This window comes from Lissotriton vulgaris, chromosome 8 (genome assembly GCF_964263255.1).
Source record: "Lissotriton vulgaris chromosome 8, aLisVul1.2, whole genome shotgun sequence".
Classification (NCBI taxonomy): Eukaryota; Metazoa; Chordata; class Amphibia; order Caudata; family Salamandridae; genus Lissotriton; species Lissotriton vulgaris.
In genome coordinates, this window is record NC_141696.1 from 1,509,056,832 (window position 1) to 1,509,071,442 (window position 14,611).

Consider the following 14,611-nt stretch of genomic DNA (forward strand, 5'->3'; position numbering starts at 1 on the left):
CAAAAATTATTATGAAGGACTAAAACAGGGTTGCCTAATAGCAGCCACGCGGTTTAACCTTTATACTGCTGATTTAGGGCTCCTACTAACAAAAAGGGAACTTGTTTCGACCAAGATCTGTATCATCAAACCTACTGATTATACAATATCGGGCCATATGTATCAACACATTTCTCCATAGACACAGAATGGGCAAAACCCTTTGATACATCTGGCCCATCATCTTGGATCACACCTGCATTGGGATGCAGAGGACGTTAAGCACATCGTACTCAGGCAACACCAAGAACTGCACAACAACTTACGCCACAAAAACTAAGGTTCTGATCTTTGGACAGCGCACAACAGAAATGGAACCTAGGGCAGATTCATCTAATAACAACTAACAAATATAATTATTTGGGCATATGGCTGTCCGACACGAGTAAACCATTTTTACAATCCAGGGCACTAGAAGAAAAGGCAGTAAAAACAACATTTGTGCTGGAAAAATGCCATCGCGACTTGCACAGCAGTACCACATAATAAATTCGAATAGCAATGAAGCGAAACTTTTACCAGCTATAAACTCTGGGCATCTTGCCTTTCCTGGAATACTGTAGCATATCCTTGAGCATTGCAATTCAGCGGCACACAGAAAATGTTTTAGTTTGCCAAAACACACACATGGTGTACTCTATTGTGCCTGGAGTTTTGGCTACTGAGTCAGGACATTGACTGCAAAATGGCTATTGTTAAACATTAGAATATGTGACGTTACATCGCGGTCTTCACACCGTGATACATTTACAATACAGGCATTACCACGCAAGTCCTTACAATGACTTGCGCTGGAGAGCGCTGGACTTAGGAATAGTGTGCACTACTATTCCAACTCCAGCCTACGTAACTGTAGGGAAGGTGTTGGAATAGTTAATCATACTATTCCTTAGTGTATAGCGCCATCCAGTGCAAGTCCTTGTAACAACTTGCGTTGTAATGCCTGCGTTGTGCGCGTATCGCGGTGTGAAGACCGCTATGTAACAGATGTCTCAGAAAACATTAACATCAGGTTGTCTCAAAAGAAGGTACAATGAAATGTGCGAGCACGCCATTTTAAAAGAAGAATCAAGCGCCTGGTCAAAATGCTTGTAGATCGTACTCATACTCTGCACCTGAACTTTGGACTCCTAAAATATACGGTGGGCGCAGTCACAGCACCAACGGTAGTGCATTTTAAAAACACCAGGAAGGCAGCTGTCAAAAGCGCTTGCCTTGCAAGAAGTAACGTACACTTTGCATTAGGCGCTCATACAAAATTTGCCAATAATGACTGTTGCCATAATGCAGTTGTGTATGATCCTTAAATGATGCTCAAACCCTTTTCTTACATGGTCTGCCCCTTGGGTTAATTGCAATTGTTGAATAAGGTTGTTGTTTCCATATTTGTATTTTAGATTACATTTTGCACTTTATCTTTTTTCTTTTAGCACTAAAGCTTGTTTAGCATTTCATATCCTGCACAATGGGTCACATGCTCATCCAACTATTGCATCCAACTATTTGCATTGGGTGGGCCAACAAACTTCGTTGACTACAAGGCTCGAAAATCAAGTTCAGGGACAATTATTATGGACTGGTTGGTTGCACATAACTACTATATTCAGGGACTTCTTGCACAGTATTATAGGTACGAACCTTCTTGATTTGTATCTGACCATCAGGCGAGTGCGCTTAGGGGTCTTGGTGCCAGTAATGGGCAGTATAGCGTGGCCTGGGAATAATGTGAATGTTTATCCTTTTTAACAAAATTGTACTTCTATGGAATTTTTATTTGTTTTGCATTGTCTTCTTTTAATTGTGTAGATTGTAATTAATCATAAAGTATTCCTATGTACGCTTTAGTATACGAAGTTTCCATTTCAACTCATCATGCAATTTTCTCTTTTTTTCAGAAGGAAACAAGATGCAGCAAATTAAACAGAGGAAACATACATCATAGAATACATGGATTTTCCATCTATGACAAAGAGGTCCTTTGAGCAGTCAATGAACTGAGAGTGAACACAATGCATCAGCCTCCAGGCGCCTCCAGGTAAAGAACCTCTCTCTTTCCTGAAGCCCTCCCGTACCTGCTCTAATGTACGAGGGGAGATCCAGAAAGTTACAGATGTCCCGCAGCAACCCCTGACCAAATAAACATCCTCCAAAGGGTCCAGCCCAGAGGAAGTGCCCGATGGAAGATACTGGCAGTCCGGGCGTGCTGCCAGGCTCCATACTTGCACCCCTTGAGGGCATGCAGCACAGTAGCACATCTCATCCAGGGCGTGAAGAAATGTGATCATATCAAGCCCATCTTTGCAAAAGAGATAGGATCTACTTGCCAGCCCGTACCATCTTTAAAATCAGCAACATCATTTACAAGCCATTACAACCAGCACCTGGTTTATATTGCAGCAAGCACGCCATCTCCGATGGTTCTCCACAACCCCGCAGCCAGGACACCATCTGAAGCGGCTAAGAAGCGTACAAAAAGAAAAAGCAAGGCAGCAGGCCCTTTCATCTATGTACACAGGATCTGGACAACATCCTGTATCCATTAGGGTTGTCCCAACGCTGCTCCAGTTTAAGGAAAAGTTGAAGAGGAACCTCTTTAAAGAACATGGCCTCACAATGCATTAACAGACCACAAACCGGCTACCTTTCTTATCAGTCGTTGACTATGTTCAACCTTGACTATGTACAGGACTCCTTTTGGCTAAGTTTGCACCACAGAAGTAGCACATACATATATACTGAACACATGGTTTTAAAATGCAGTCGGAATGCCATCAAAGAATGGAGACGCGGATAACGCTGGAGAAGGCGCTATTTAAACACCTTGTGCTCAACAGGATCCAGGATGTCAAACAAAGTTTTCTTTTCTCCTGCCTGAGAAGCACGAGTGTATTCTGTATTCCATTGTGGACAATATTTCATCTACATACAGCTTTAATAGTGCTGTACACTTACACCTTCCTTAACTTACCATTGCATCCTAAGTTTTCTGCAGATTGGACTTTGGCACATTCTTACGCATTGGCCCCACCATAATCTAGCCTGGCTCCCATTGATCCAGCACTTAATTCAACAGTAAGCCAGCAAAACTAGTAACATAAACCAAAAAAGAGAGATCCCATCCCACCCGTCCTAGGATCTCGTAACTGGCTCAGTGTGGAGGGGTGCAAAATACGCTGGGCGACACGCATTGCTTAATAAGCTGTATCCTATTAACCTCCTCCACAACTTAGTACAGAAACTGTCCATTGCAAGGAAAAAGAAGGATTGATGCTTGAAATCTCCAAGTTCAGCAAGCCAAAACACTCGATCAGTTCATCTCGGGGGTAACAACCAGAAACTTAAAAAACATCCCTAAGGAGTGGAGAAGACCCCTTCATACCTCTCCTTATGGTAGGAAAGAAAGAATTCTTACAAAACTCGTTTTTGCTGGCTTTAAGAACTGACTGACAACCAGTGCTAAGGTGTTTTTGTTCTCTTCTGGAAACTTGTCAAAATTGGCTTACACCTAATTGGCACATTTAATTTACTTATAAGTCCTTGGTAAAGAGTACTTAGATGTCCTCAGGGCCTGTAAATTAAAAACTACTAATGGGCCTCCACCACTTATTGTGCCAGCCACGGAGGTAGCACTTTAAAGCATGTCTCAGGTCTAGTACATATTTGAACTGCCATTTCGGACTGGCAAAAATAAAATCTTTTGCCAGGCCTAAACCTTCCCTTTTTAATACCTATAAGTCACCCCTCAGGTAGTCCCTAAACAGCCCATAGGGACAGGGTGCACTATATTTAAAAAAGTTGAATATGGTTTTTTAAATCTTGCATGTTCTGGTGGTGAAAAATTCCTAAATTCGTTTTTCACCATTGTAAGCTATCTCTCTGTCCTATTGGATAACATTGGTTTACATTATTACATCTAATAATGGGGAAATAGTAGGGATGTTATGTTTACACTCAAATGAAGTGTAAATTTAAAACCCTCTTTAATGGTAAGGTTGGATTTTAAGTCTCAATTCTGAAAATTCCACTTTTAGACACTTGGCAATTTCCTGTCGACCCATTTGGTGTCTGCAGTCTGTGTCCTGGGTCACATGACCAGGTGTAGTTGGCAGTTGGACTTTGTGTATTCCTCCCAGACAGTAAGGCAAAGGGGGGACCAGCTGCTGGCAGGATGGGTCATCCTTCCAGGATCAGAGGGGTGGAGATGTTTCTTGCCCCACTGACATTTCAAAGAGGCTGCCTCAGCACACTCACAAAGAACTTGACACCCCTCCAATATCACCCTAGACCCCTTGGAGGCTCAGCAGGAGATGAAGGAAATTCCACAACCAGATGGAAGGGGAAGTCTAGAAAGTTTACCCACTTCAAGGGATGGCACCAGGTATAAATATTGGATCCTCAGACCAACTCTTCAGTACAATCCAGGACCAGTGAAAGAATTCAGAAGACTGCCTTGTACTTCAGAAGGACTGCCTTGTACTTCAGAAGACTGCCCTGCTGCCCGAGGCTTGCCTTGTTTCTCAGAGGACTGCCTGCTGCTACCACAGAGCTGCCTTTTTCTTCAGGAGAATACCCTGCTGCTTGAGGTCTACTTTGCTGCTTGAAGGAGACAGGACCATCTCCCTGAACCCAGGATTACCAGATTGACTTCAAGGGTCAGTTGATTGATATCCTGTTCTGAGTTAGAGGGACACCACAAGCTGCCCTGCCTGGACCTGCAACTGACCCTGCCTGAGCCAAGCTGGCCTTTGCTGAAGTGAATTTCTGTTCTCTAAGAGGTGCATCCCCAAGTCCTGGACAAGGAATTGGCATCAGTTGAGCTCCTCCTGTGAAATCCAGATGTTTTTAACTCTGCCCACCAGACTTTGAGAAGGTAACTGTTTCAGTGGGACTAACCTGGTCCCTGTGTTTGGCCTGCACTCCATCAAGGTCAGCTTGAAATTGTGACTTTGACCCGGTCTAGCGCAACCAGATACCCGTAGTTAGCACTATCTTGTTCTTGGTGCTATTTTTACTTAAGCCTTGCACAGCTCCAGTTGTAGTGATTGGATTTTTGTAATTTTGGTTTCATTTTATTTATAACATTTCAAGCTATTTTTCTAAATTGGTGCAGGATTTCTCTTGCGCGATGTTTTAACTTTATTATTGTTTGTGTACGGCATAAATACTTAACACAGTGCCTCTACATCAAGCCTGACTGCTTTTGTTCCAAGCTACCAGAGGGTGGCGTACAGGTTAATTTTGTGACTTTTGTAGTTCACCCTGTGAAGGATTGTGGTTGTTGCTTGAGAAAGGTTTATACCCCTCTCAATCAAAAACCCTATTTTTTACAGCTACAAACTAGTTTTGTTTACTAAAGTGTGTCTATGTAAATAGGTTCTGACACACCGCAGAGAGTTCGCATTAACTCCTTGAAGACTGATCGGAAAACTAACTCTGAAGAATCAAATACACACAGGTGGGCTAGGATTCTGCCCTACTATCGACATTTTGTTATTAGACTAAACAATCCTTTGTCCCCCTACACTCAAAGAATCATTAATTGGGTAACATGAGAAGTATTGGTATTGACGCCTGTGGGTGAACTCCGAGAGAGAGGACCATTCAGCTGAAAGCCGCTTGGCTGTTCCTAAAACTCTCACCAGTCCTGAGGAACACTCGCCATGATGTACACTCATTAACACATACATCAAGGTAAGAAATGTCGATGATATTTTGAATAGTCCATGTCCTTGGTCAAAACATCCTAAAATGTAAACTAATGTCCCTAGAGGGTGTCTGTTAAACCATTTTGTTAAAGGAAAGGGTGGACATTTGTATTTATTTTGTTTAATTGTATTGCATAAAACACACTGTTGCACGTTATGTCACGATTTATATGTTTTGTATCTTTGACAGCCTCATTTGAAGGATTTGTATTTATCAGCCAAAAAATATGATTTTGAATATTCAAAACTGAGCAATATTTGTGTGCTGTTGTTTTACATGAACTATTGTACATGTAAATAGCTAAGCATGCCTCAGAGTTTGACTATGCAAATATACAAGTAAACCCCAATGATATAACATTTGTTTCCTCCACCAGTTATAAATGAATAACACCCTGAACAGAGTTTGATGCCATCAACACCATCCTTCATGAGGGTTCTAGCGTGACGCTGTTACCAGCCATGAACTAGATGTTCTCCTGTACAACAACCTAAACCATTTCTTCCACTTTGTTCATGTGCCAATGTGTCCTCGCTTATTGTGGAGGCCTTGGCGTCCTCCTCGTCCCCATCCCGCTACTCCCCTTACTCTTCCACTTAGTCCTTTGAGTTTCTCTTCTACCGTTGTAAGGATGATGTAGAGATGCCGCGATTGCTCAAAGATCAGTAACCATTTGTGCTGGTCTTAAGACAGTGACTCAAAGTAAACTGCTTAGAACTGGATCCCTTTGTAAGCCTGGGCTCATCTCCTGGGCTCAGGGAACTCCGGAGCAGTCTGCAGCCTCTGCAACACCAGCAACCAGATACTAGTGAAAGCTCACTGAACTGCCAAGCATCTTTTTTGGGCCATTGACATTGATGGGATAATGAGGAAGAACAGCCAAGCCTTACACTTTGAAGCTCATGTAGGTTTGGAGGCCCAAAAGGAGGTAGAGCTATTAGTGCAGAACGCAGTGACTGTTACCTCTCATATGGAACTTTTATTCTCTTTAGGTTGGATAGAATATTAATAATAATGCAATCCATGCATTGTTAACACACAACTACCCAAATCTCCGGAGAATCTAACATCTTCTTTACGGTAGAAAGAATTACACTCAGCGCAAGGGTTGGACTAGAGCACAAAGTCCTTCAAGTTGAAAGAATATTCACGAGTAAGGCACTGTGGGCCGGATTAGGTCGCCCAATACCGGTCAGTAACGGCCGAAATTACCCAATTTCGGCCGTTACAGACCAGTATTTGGCATTTGGAATGTAGGTGGCATGGTTGTAGGATTCAGTATTTTATCGAATCGGTTACTTGAGAAATCGGGAAATACCTGAATTCTTAACATACCGATTCAGTAAATTACTCAATCCTTAATGTAGGGAGCACTCAAATGAGTGATTTTCCCATTTCAGGATTCGCTATTTACCACCAACTACAAGTTGGAGGTAAATATCGAAAACCCTAAAAAAAGCAATTTTTTGCAATTTATTACAGTGCCATGTGGCAGATATACATGCCCTTAGGGCATGTGTGTGTGCCACATGTGCACCCATGCACTATTCAGGGGTGCAACAGGGTGTCAAAGTAACACCCTGCCACCCCTGAATGTGCTCCCCCTTTTACCGAATCAGTATTTACCGATTCGGTAATTCCCATTTATTCCGATGGGCCTCCAGGCCCATAGGAATGAATGGCAATTACTGAATCGGTAAATACCGAATCGTACGGATTCAGTAATACTTACCGAATTTATTCCTACATAGCATTTACCGATTCTAAAATACCGAATCGGTAACATTCGGTATTTTAGAATCGGTAAATTTGGATTACCTACATCTGGCCCTGTGTGTCTGGTTGACTTTTAAGAAATTCAGAGTGTTTTGTATGCTTTCAGTAAACCTTATTAGGCCTTTATGGTGATCATGCCAACCCTATTGTAAAGCTGTGCCATCTGCATCGTGCAGTCAACATGTTGGTGCGGTATACACCTGTTACAACGCAACTTTTACAACTACCTACTGTTACAACGCAACTTTTACAACGCATACCATTACAACACATTGCGCTGGGGGGCGCTCTAGGATAGGGAATAAGTATAATTTACTATCCAACACCTTCCCTAGTGTCCACGGGGACTGGAGTTAGAATAGTAAATTATACTTACCACTATCCAGCACCTCAAAGCGCTATGCGTTGTAATGGTATGCGTTGTAATGGTCGCGTTGTAACAGTAGGTAGTCGTAATGGTATGCGTTGTAACATGGTACATCCTGCTGGTGTTTGGTGAATACAGTTAGGACCTGAGAGGAAGGTGCTGTACATGGAATTGCAGGGGGAGAATTGGAGCCGGCTATCAATAAGGCTGACAGCTGGTTTAATGGAAACCTATATTTGATGTTGCATTCATACATGGCGGCTTGAGTCCAGGACTCTGGATCACCACACACACATGCGTGTTTCACTCAGTTGTACACACAGGTGTCTTTGCGCTACCTCCTAACAAGTCTTCAATGACTGCCTTTATGGCAAGAGTCAACACCTTTGTCCTTGAGCTCCCTTACAGTGCAGCCCTTTCCATGGATATGCTGCTTGTCACTGCCCACTATTCTCAAATGCACTACCTTTTGCTGAGCCATGTGTCCCTAAGGCTAGGAAAAAGGCTGCCCTCTTTGAGTGCTTGAGCTTCTCTCTGGATGCCACTCAATCTGGCCTTGAACTCGATCCAGTTCAGTATAAGTATGAAAACCACTGCTGCTCCCCTGAGTGGTGCCATTAAATCTACATAACAAAACATATCACAACTTAACATATCATTTAAGTTGCAGGGATGGAAATTGACAATCTGATGTTCATTGAAGGCCACCCAGTTCTGTCTCTTTCACATCTAATGGATCCAGCTTAACGATACCTCGCTGATAGGGTGATATATCAAATCAACAATCAAATAATGTCTGAAAAAAGAGTGGACACGATTAGAACCCATCATTATTTATAGGCCGGTGCATATGAAAAACAACAAAGGCCCTGAGGCATGTGCTAGATTCCAGAATGAAATCAGGGACACATCTGGGCATCATCAGTGATGGATTCCCTCAGAAAACAATGAAGTGACAGGACGTTTGCCTCCTGCCCCTCACTCCTTCACAGGTTGGTTGTTGTGAAATTGGGAGACAACCTGTGGTCTCTGGTGATTCATTGTGCTCTTCATTTCCAACAGATACATTAAAGTCCACCTTCACCCTGCAGATCTGAGAAATGAGATTCTCATTTTTGACAACATTGTAATGTCCCGCTGGACCTGAGCATGCCACCTGTATGGGAATAGTTTCTGAAAATGGCCCCTTTTTGGATGCAAGAGTTTGATCAAATATGAAACGAAACCTTCCTCGGATGGGCGGACGCTCCAACGACAAATTTAACTGGACCACAAATAAGTGGGAGATATGAAGTTAATGTACCCACTATAATGAATTGCAGCTTGGAGTACTGGAGTGTGACTGATTTCCTCTTCAATAGATGCCTATGAAGGCTGCTGATTGCCACCACGATTCCAGCCACAGTAAATGGGAGAAAACCAACCCTGAAGAGATAGCAAAAAATGAGCTGGAAGTTCAGCACCGCCGACCGACTGCCGAAAGTGCATCTGGGCACTAGTCCAGATGGAGGGCCGGGAATCGTGTAGACTGGTGGCCATCTGAATGTCCTTTATACATTACACACACCATGGCATGCACACCTGAAGGTGTCCTGGTTTGCCTCCTGTGTGGGGTGGCTGCATTTGTTGCCTGTCATGTTCTCCAGTTCACATTAGGGAGGATCCGGCAGCACCTGCACATCCCGGGGTCTGGTTCTTCGGCTGAAGCTAGTGCATCTCGAATTACATTTCTTGACTTCAGTGCCTGTTCCGAAGCACGGGACACCACCATGAATCCTGAGGCTTTTTGGAAGAGAATGGAGACCAATACAGAGGTGGCTCTAGGCTCATGGCGGCCCTGGGCAGGGAGCGTAGGTAGGGGGCCCCGGAAGAGGGGGTCTGGGCGGGGCGGAGCGCAGAGGCCAGTGACGATGGGGGGCCAGGGTGTTTGGAAGTGGAACAGAGTTGGAGGTTGCCAAATCCCTGCCAGGGGCCACCACGCAAATATTTATCCATCCTCAGAGGATTATTATATTAAGGATACATATTGATGTGGTGGCCCCTGGGGTTTGGTGGCCCTGTGCAGGTGCACAGCTTGCACATGCCTAAGGCCGCCCCTGACCAATAGTTCCCAATGGATTTGTTGCAGAAGGCGGCTATGGAGCTCTCCCTCATCATCCATTTAGAAGTTTGTTGGACACTTTGGAAAAACAAAACCAGATAAGTAACATGCCCAGAAGGGGCTTCCTGTTTCCGGGTTCACCACAAGCTATAAGGATCAGTGTACAACTGAGGATAATCATCAGGTGCCAGCGCCAAAACCTTTTCCCATCTAAGGTTAAATGGTAGGTAGTGTATTAATGACGTTTATTACATGTTCTGCAGTAACTACACAATAGTTGTGTAATATAGAGCTTGCCTGTTGACTGGCATTGTCCCTCCACAACTGTTCAATATCCATACAAACAAATGTCCCAACCACTAGATGGTGGAATAATGCACAGCACGTGTATCCAGAAAAGATTCATGCTGCAAAGCTAGAGAGAACAGCTAACATTCAACACTTCTCAGATACATCATTATCTGACTATCTCAATGCTCCTAATAGCACTTGCCAGCAACAAATCCTGCAACCCTCCAGCAAAACATTAAATAGAACACTAACATTGAACTACCAATCAAATCAAAGTTTATTGTATGATTACTTAAAATCATTACAATTTACACTTTAAAAGAGTATTAAAGGTATTCTTCCATAAAATATCAATTATCAACAATGAACTTGGCAGTATTAAGATTTCATCTCATCTCATCTCATAAACATTAATAAAACTCTTAAAATAGCGGTTAAACAATCTGCGAAATTATATACTTCATAACATTTCCAGGCGCTATAAATGACAAAAGCCATCCCACAATAAATTGTTTTGAGGTAAAATAACCATATAAAGTGCCAAACTTTCATGTATCTTTTTAGTCCGCCACCGTTTTTCTGTGTTGTTCCTATTTTCTTGTGGGGTAGACCTTACTTTATTGGTGAAGGAGAGTCGAATTCACAGTCCCTGCCGTCCTTGTTCATACTGTATCAATGTCTTCTAAATCGGCTCGCTTTAAAAGTTCTCTTACTTTTGCCAGATATTTTACCCCTCGGCATGCCAACATTATAGAGGAACCTTCCAACCAACGTATCACAGGTTGCCTGCACAATCAGATCTTTAATTAATTAAAAATCGGTTTTAAAAGCCCCGTTCTTAGTTCATTAATTGCGGGGCATGCACAGAGAAGGTGAGTAAATGTTTCGTTACAGAAACCGCATAATCGACAGCGAGCCGTTTGTTGGTTGCTTTTCGAGCGCGGTTGTAGATCTTTTGCATCATGCCTTCCCAAACGGTAATTGGTGAAACTTTTTTTTAGTTCTACACTGAAGTGAGTTACTAAATAACATAGCATTGAAACAATAAAATGTAGATACACCATACAGTCAATGTATGGAGCTCACAACAGTATTACCACATGCAGAAGTCACATATACATTTCAAACACAACACATGATACAAAACTGCTCACATCCAGCCAACAGAGCTTAGGTGACCTGTATAACAGACCCCCCATACATAAACGTCCAACACCAAACATATATTCAAAATAACTCTGATGTCTCATATTATTAAATGACTCCCAACAGCACTTGCAACCTAGATAAATGAAACAGAAGCATCAACCAGAAGATTTCATGGAAAACTTCCCATGCCTCCAGCACTGCTCAGATGTGTCATATAGCAGGCTATTATGATCTTCATAAAAGCCCTTATCACCTGGACACACCAAGCACAGACTGTTAGAAAACACCACTATTGCAGTCAACACACCATAAAATACAAAACGGTCACATTCCGCAAGCATTTCATCATAACTAGTGAAGCTGCCTCATGCAAACATCAGGCAGATATGAGAGGCCGCACAACAGGCACAGTAGACAGAGCAGGAGGCATACTGCCAACATGAAGTCAAAACATGGCACAAACCACAAACACGGAACACACACAGACACGAATATCAAGCAATGTTCCAACAAAGCTGAGCCACCTCATGTAAACAGCAATGTTGTGTTCAGACTGTCCCCATCCACGGGGCATTGAGAATATGCCATCAGCGGTATTGATACAGAGATATCACCTCAAGGGAGATGGCGTTAACACCCGCTCACCCAACAAGGCAAACTCAAGGTCATCCTTTGAATACAATTCCAACTCCCAATCACACTCCAGGCAGATTGTCTGCACAGTTGTATAGATGAACCAGATATGATCAATGGATCATACCAAGAAGGGTCTTTTAAGGAAACCTCACAATCATAGGGTGGCGCACCACACCGTTGGCGGTACTATGAAGCCATACAAATGGAAAACAGCACACTACACAAATTCCCATGGTATGATGTAAAATAATGAATTTATCAATGAATGGGGCCCCCATTTTGAACTAAAGGGGCACTTTATATATAGTCCTGCCTCAACTAAAACATTTTTTTATTACCAACATATACAAGTCCGCTTTCCAGGGGTTTGGAAGTTTTGATTTACCTGGTACTAGTTTGGTTGTGTTTTTAGGCAATCACCCTTTCCACATAGTTGTCTGTCTGCATGTGATTCATAGCACACACAACTTATGGCACTGCTGTCAATGCCACATGCTTGTACAATCTGAAGCGCCTACACACCTACACACCTAAAGTCAAAGAAGGCTTCTGCAAGTTGATCTCATTGAGACCTTGACACGAGTGGTAAAATGGGCAGAAAACGAGCACATTTCCATCCGTACTAGCAACAATTCAGAACTGTTCGCTAAATCTGGCAAAAAATCACTGAGGACAACCACTGGGCATGTTGTTTGCATCAAATGCTGTAGTCCATATTTCCGAAATGTAAAAACAAGGGAAACCCTACTCACAGCGGAACCAGGGCAGTACGTTTATATAGAAAAACAATGGTTCCTATGGCATACGATTTTGTATAACTTAATATTTATAACAGGCTCAATGGCAATGAAAACATTGGAAGGAGGGTCTCTCTTTCTTTTGCCACCCTCCTTCCAATGTTTTCATTGCCATTGAGCCTGTTATAAATATTAAGTTATACAAAATCGTATGCCATAGGAACCATTGTTTTTCTATATAAAAGTAGTCCATATTTCAGCACCGGTGAGTCGTAAGCACTCTTAGGACACTCATACGTTTGACAAGAGAGGAAAAGTGTCTCCGCCGTACTCACCGTTCTCTGTTGAATTTGAGGGAGTGCAGCACCGCTGGCCGCTTCTGGCGTAGATTCCACAAGTGAAGTGTGTCGTCTGTGCACGCGCTGACCAAAGCACCCTACGGAAGAAGGAGGCATGGGCACAACATTAATATCATGGCACAGAGAAGGTCCAAAGAGATAATACATAGCTCTAGTCCATCAAACCAAAGTGAACAGTCTCACCAGACAATCTGAGGTACCATTATACATTGGAGAACCTCAAACAGAGGCCTTGAAGAATAACCATGGTGCAAATCTTTTATCCTAAAGCAAAATCTCACAAAGCAGCTAACTCCGTAAATCGAATCTGTCCAGACATCGAGTAGCATAACAAACCGTGAGTGGGGCCCCTGCACGATATGCTGACGGGCCCCTCACATTCACATCAGTAGGGCCTGTTGGGCCCCTGTCCAGTATTAGAAAGCCTGGGGCCCCCACACTACGGGGCTGTGGGGGCCTTTGTTATGCCCCCTCAGACTGCTTGTGAGGTACCATGTGACAATTTGTGACCCAATAGGCTTTAGCCCCAAAAACCCTCAATGCCGCACTGTGATCCAATTGCAGCACTCAAGGCTTTTCACAAATATTAATACTAAACCTGCAGGCTTTGATCAAACATCCATAAGGTACAATGAGAGATCTACTGTCTTTGCTATCACATTTAATAATCAATAACACAAGCGTATCGGTTTTAGCATGAACTTCTACGTGGTCAATTAGTCTCTGCCTAAAGAGAACCAGCAGACATTTTAGGCTGAGCCAAAGTATGTACTGGACATCAAGTCTCTTCTAAAGGCCTTATTTAAATGTTGGAGGACCGGTTACTTTGTTGCAACGGTGAATGATATCCCGTCTTCTGAAATATAAATCCAATAGACTATAATGGGATTTATATCTCGGCGAAAGGGATATCCCCAGGGGCGGCAGCTATTAAGGGGCGTAGGGGGCTTTGCCCCGCCTACCAGCATCGGAGAAAACTAATGGGGGAAAATAAACACCAATGGAGCAGTTTAAAGAATTGCTCACTGCTTGGTGCTCCCCCGTTTAAAGTTTAACTATGTAAAATAAATATATATATTTCTTTACTTACTTAAACTTCTTTGTCCCGAGGAGGCTCCCTGCGCAAAGTGCGCATGTGTAAAGGCTGGGCGAGAACTATTCCTCGCCCTCGGGGCAAAAACGAGGAGCGAGGAGGGGGGTGACATCAGCCTTGAGGGAGTGGCTGAATAAAGCAGCGGCAGTAAATAGGTTTCAAATAGGGTGAAAATGAATTGGCCCTGGGCGCGGTCAGTAGAGCGCGATTCAGGGTAATGGGAAGGGTCAGGGCTGGCCAACAGTGCACTGAGTGCAGGGGGTGGTTACAATTGCAGCACTCCTTTCGCCTCCGTAAATTATTCTTTTTCATTGGATAAGGCCGTAGCGACCAAGAGTGGCTATCCATTTAGTTTCA

The 14,611-nt window shown here is 43.2% G+C and overlaps 1 protein-coding gene across 5 annotated transcripts in view; it reads right to left on the reverse strand.

Moving 5' to 3' along the window:
- The window catches only part of STXBP5L (syntaxin binding protein 5L), a 1,891,501-nt gene that overhangs the window by 1,281,034 nt on the left and 595,856 nt on the right, over positions 1-14,611 (reverse strand). For all 5 annotated transcript variants that reach the window (XM_086935625.1, XM_086935622.1, XM_086935624.1 and 2 more), the window contains exon 4: positions 13,138-13,238. In XM_086935625.1, the coding sequence (XP_086791751.1) occupies positions 13,138-13,238 (101 nt within the window). The remainder of the gene's footprint in view (positions 1-13,137; positions 13,239-14,611) is intronic.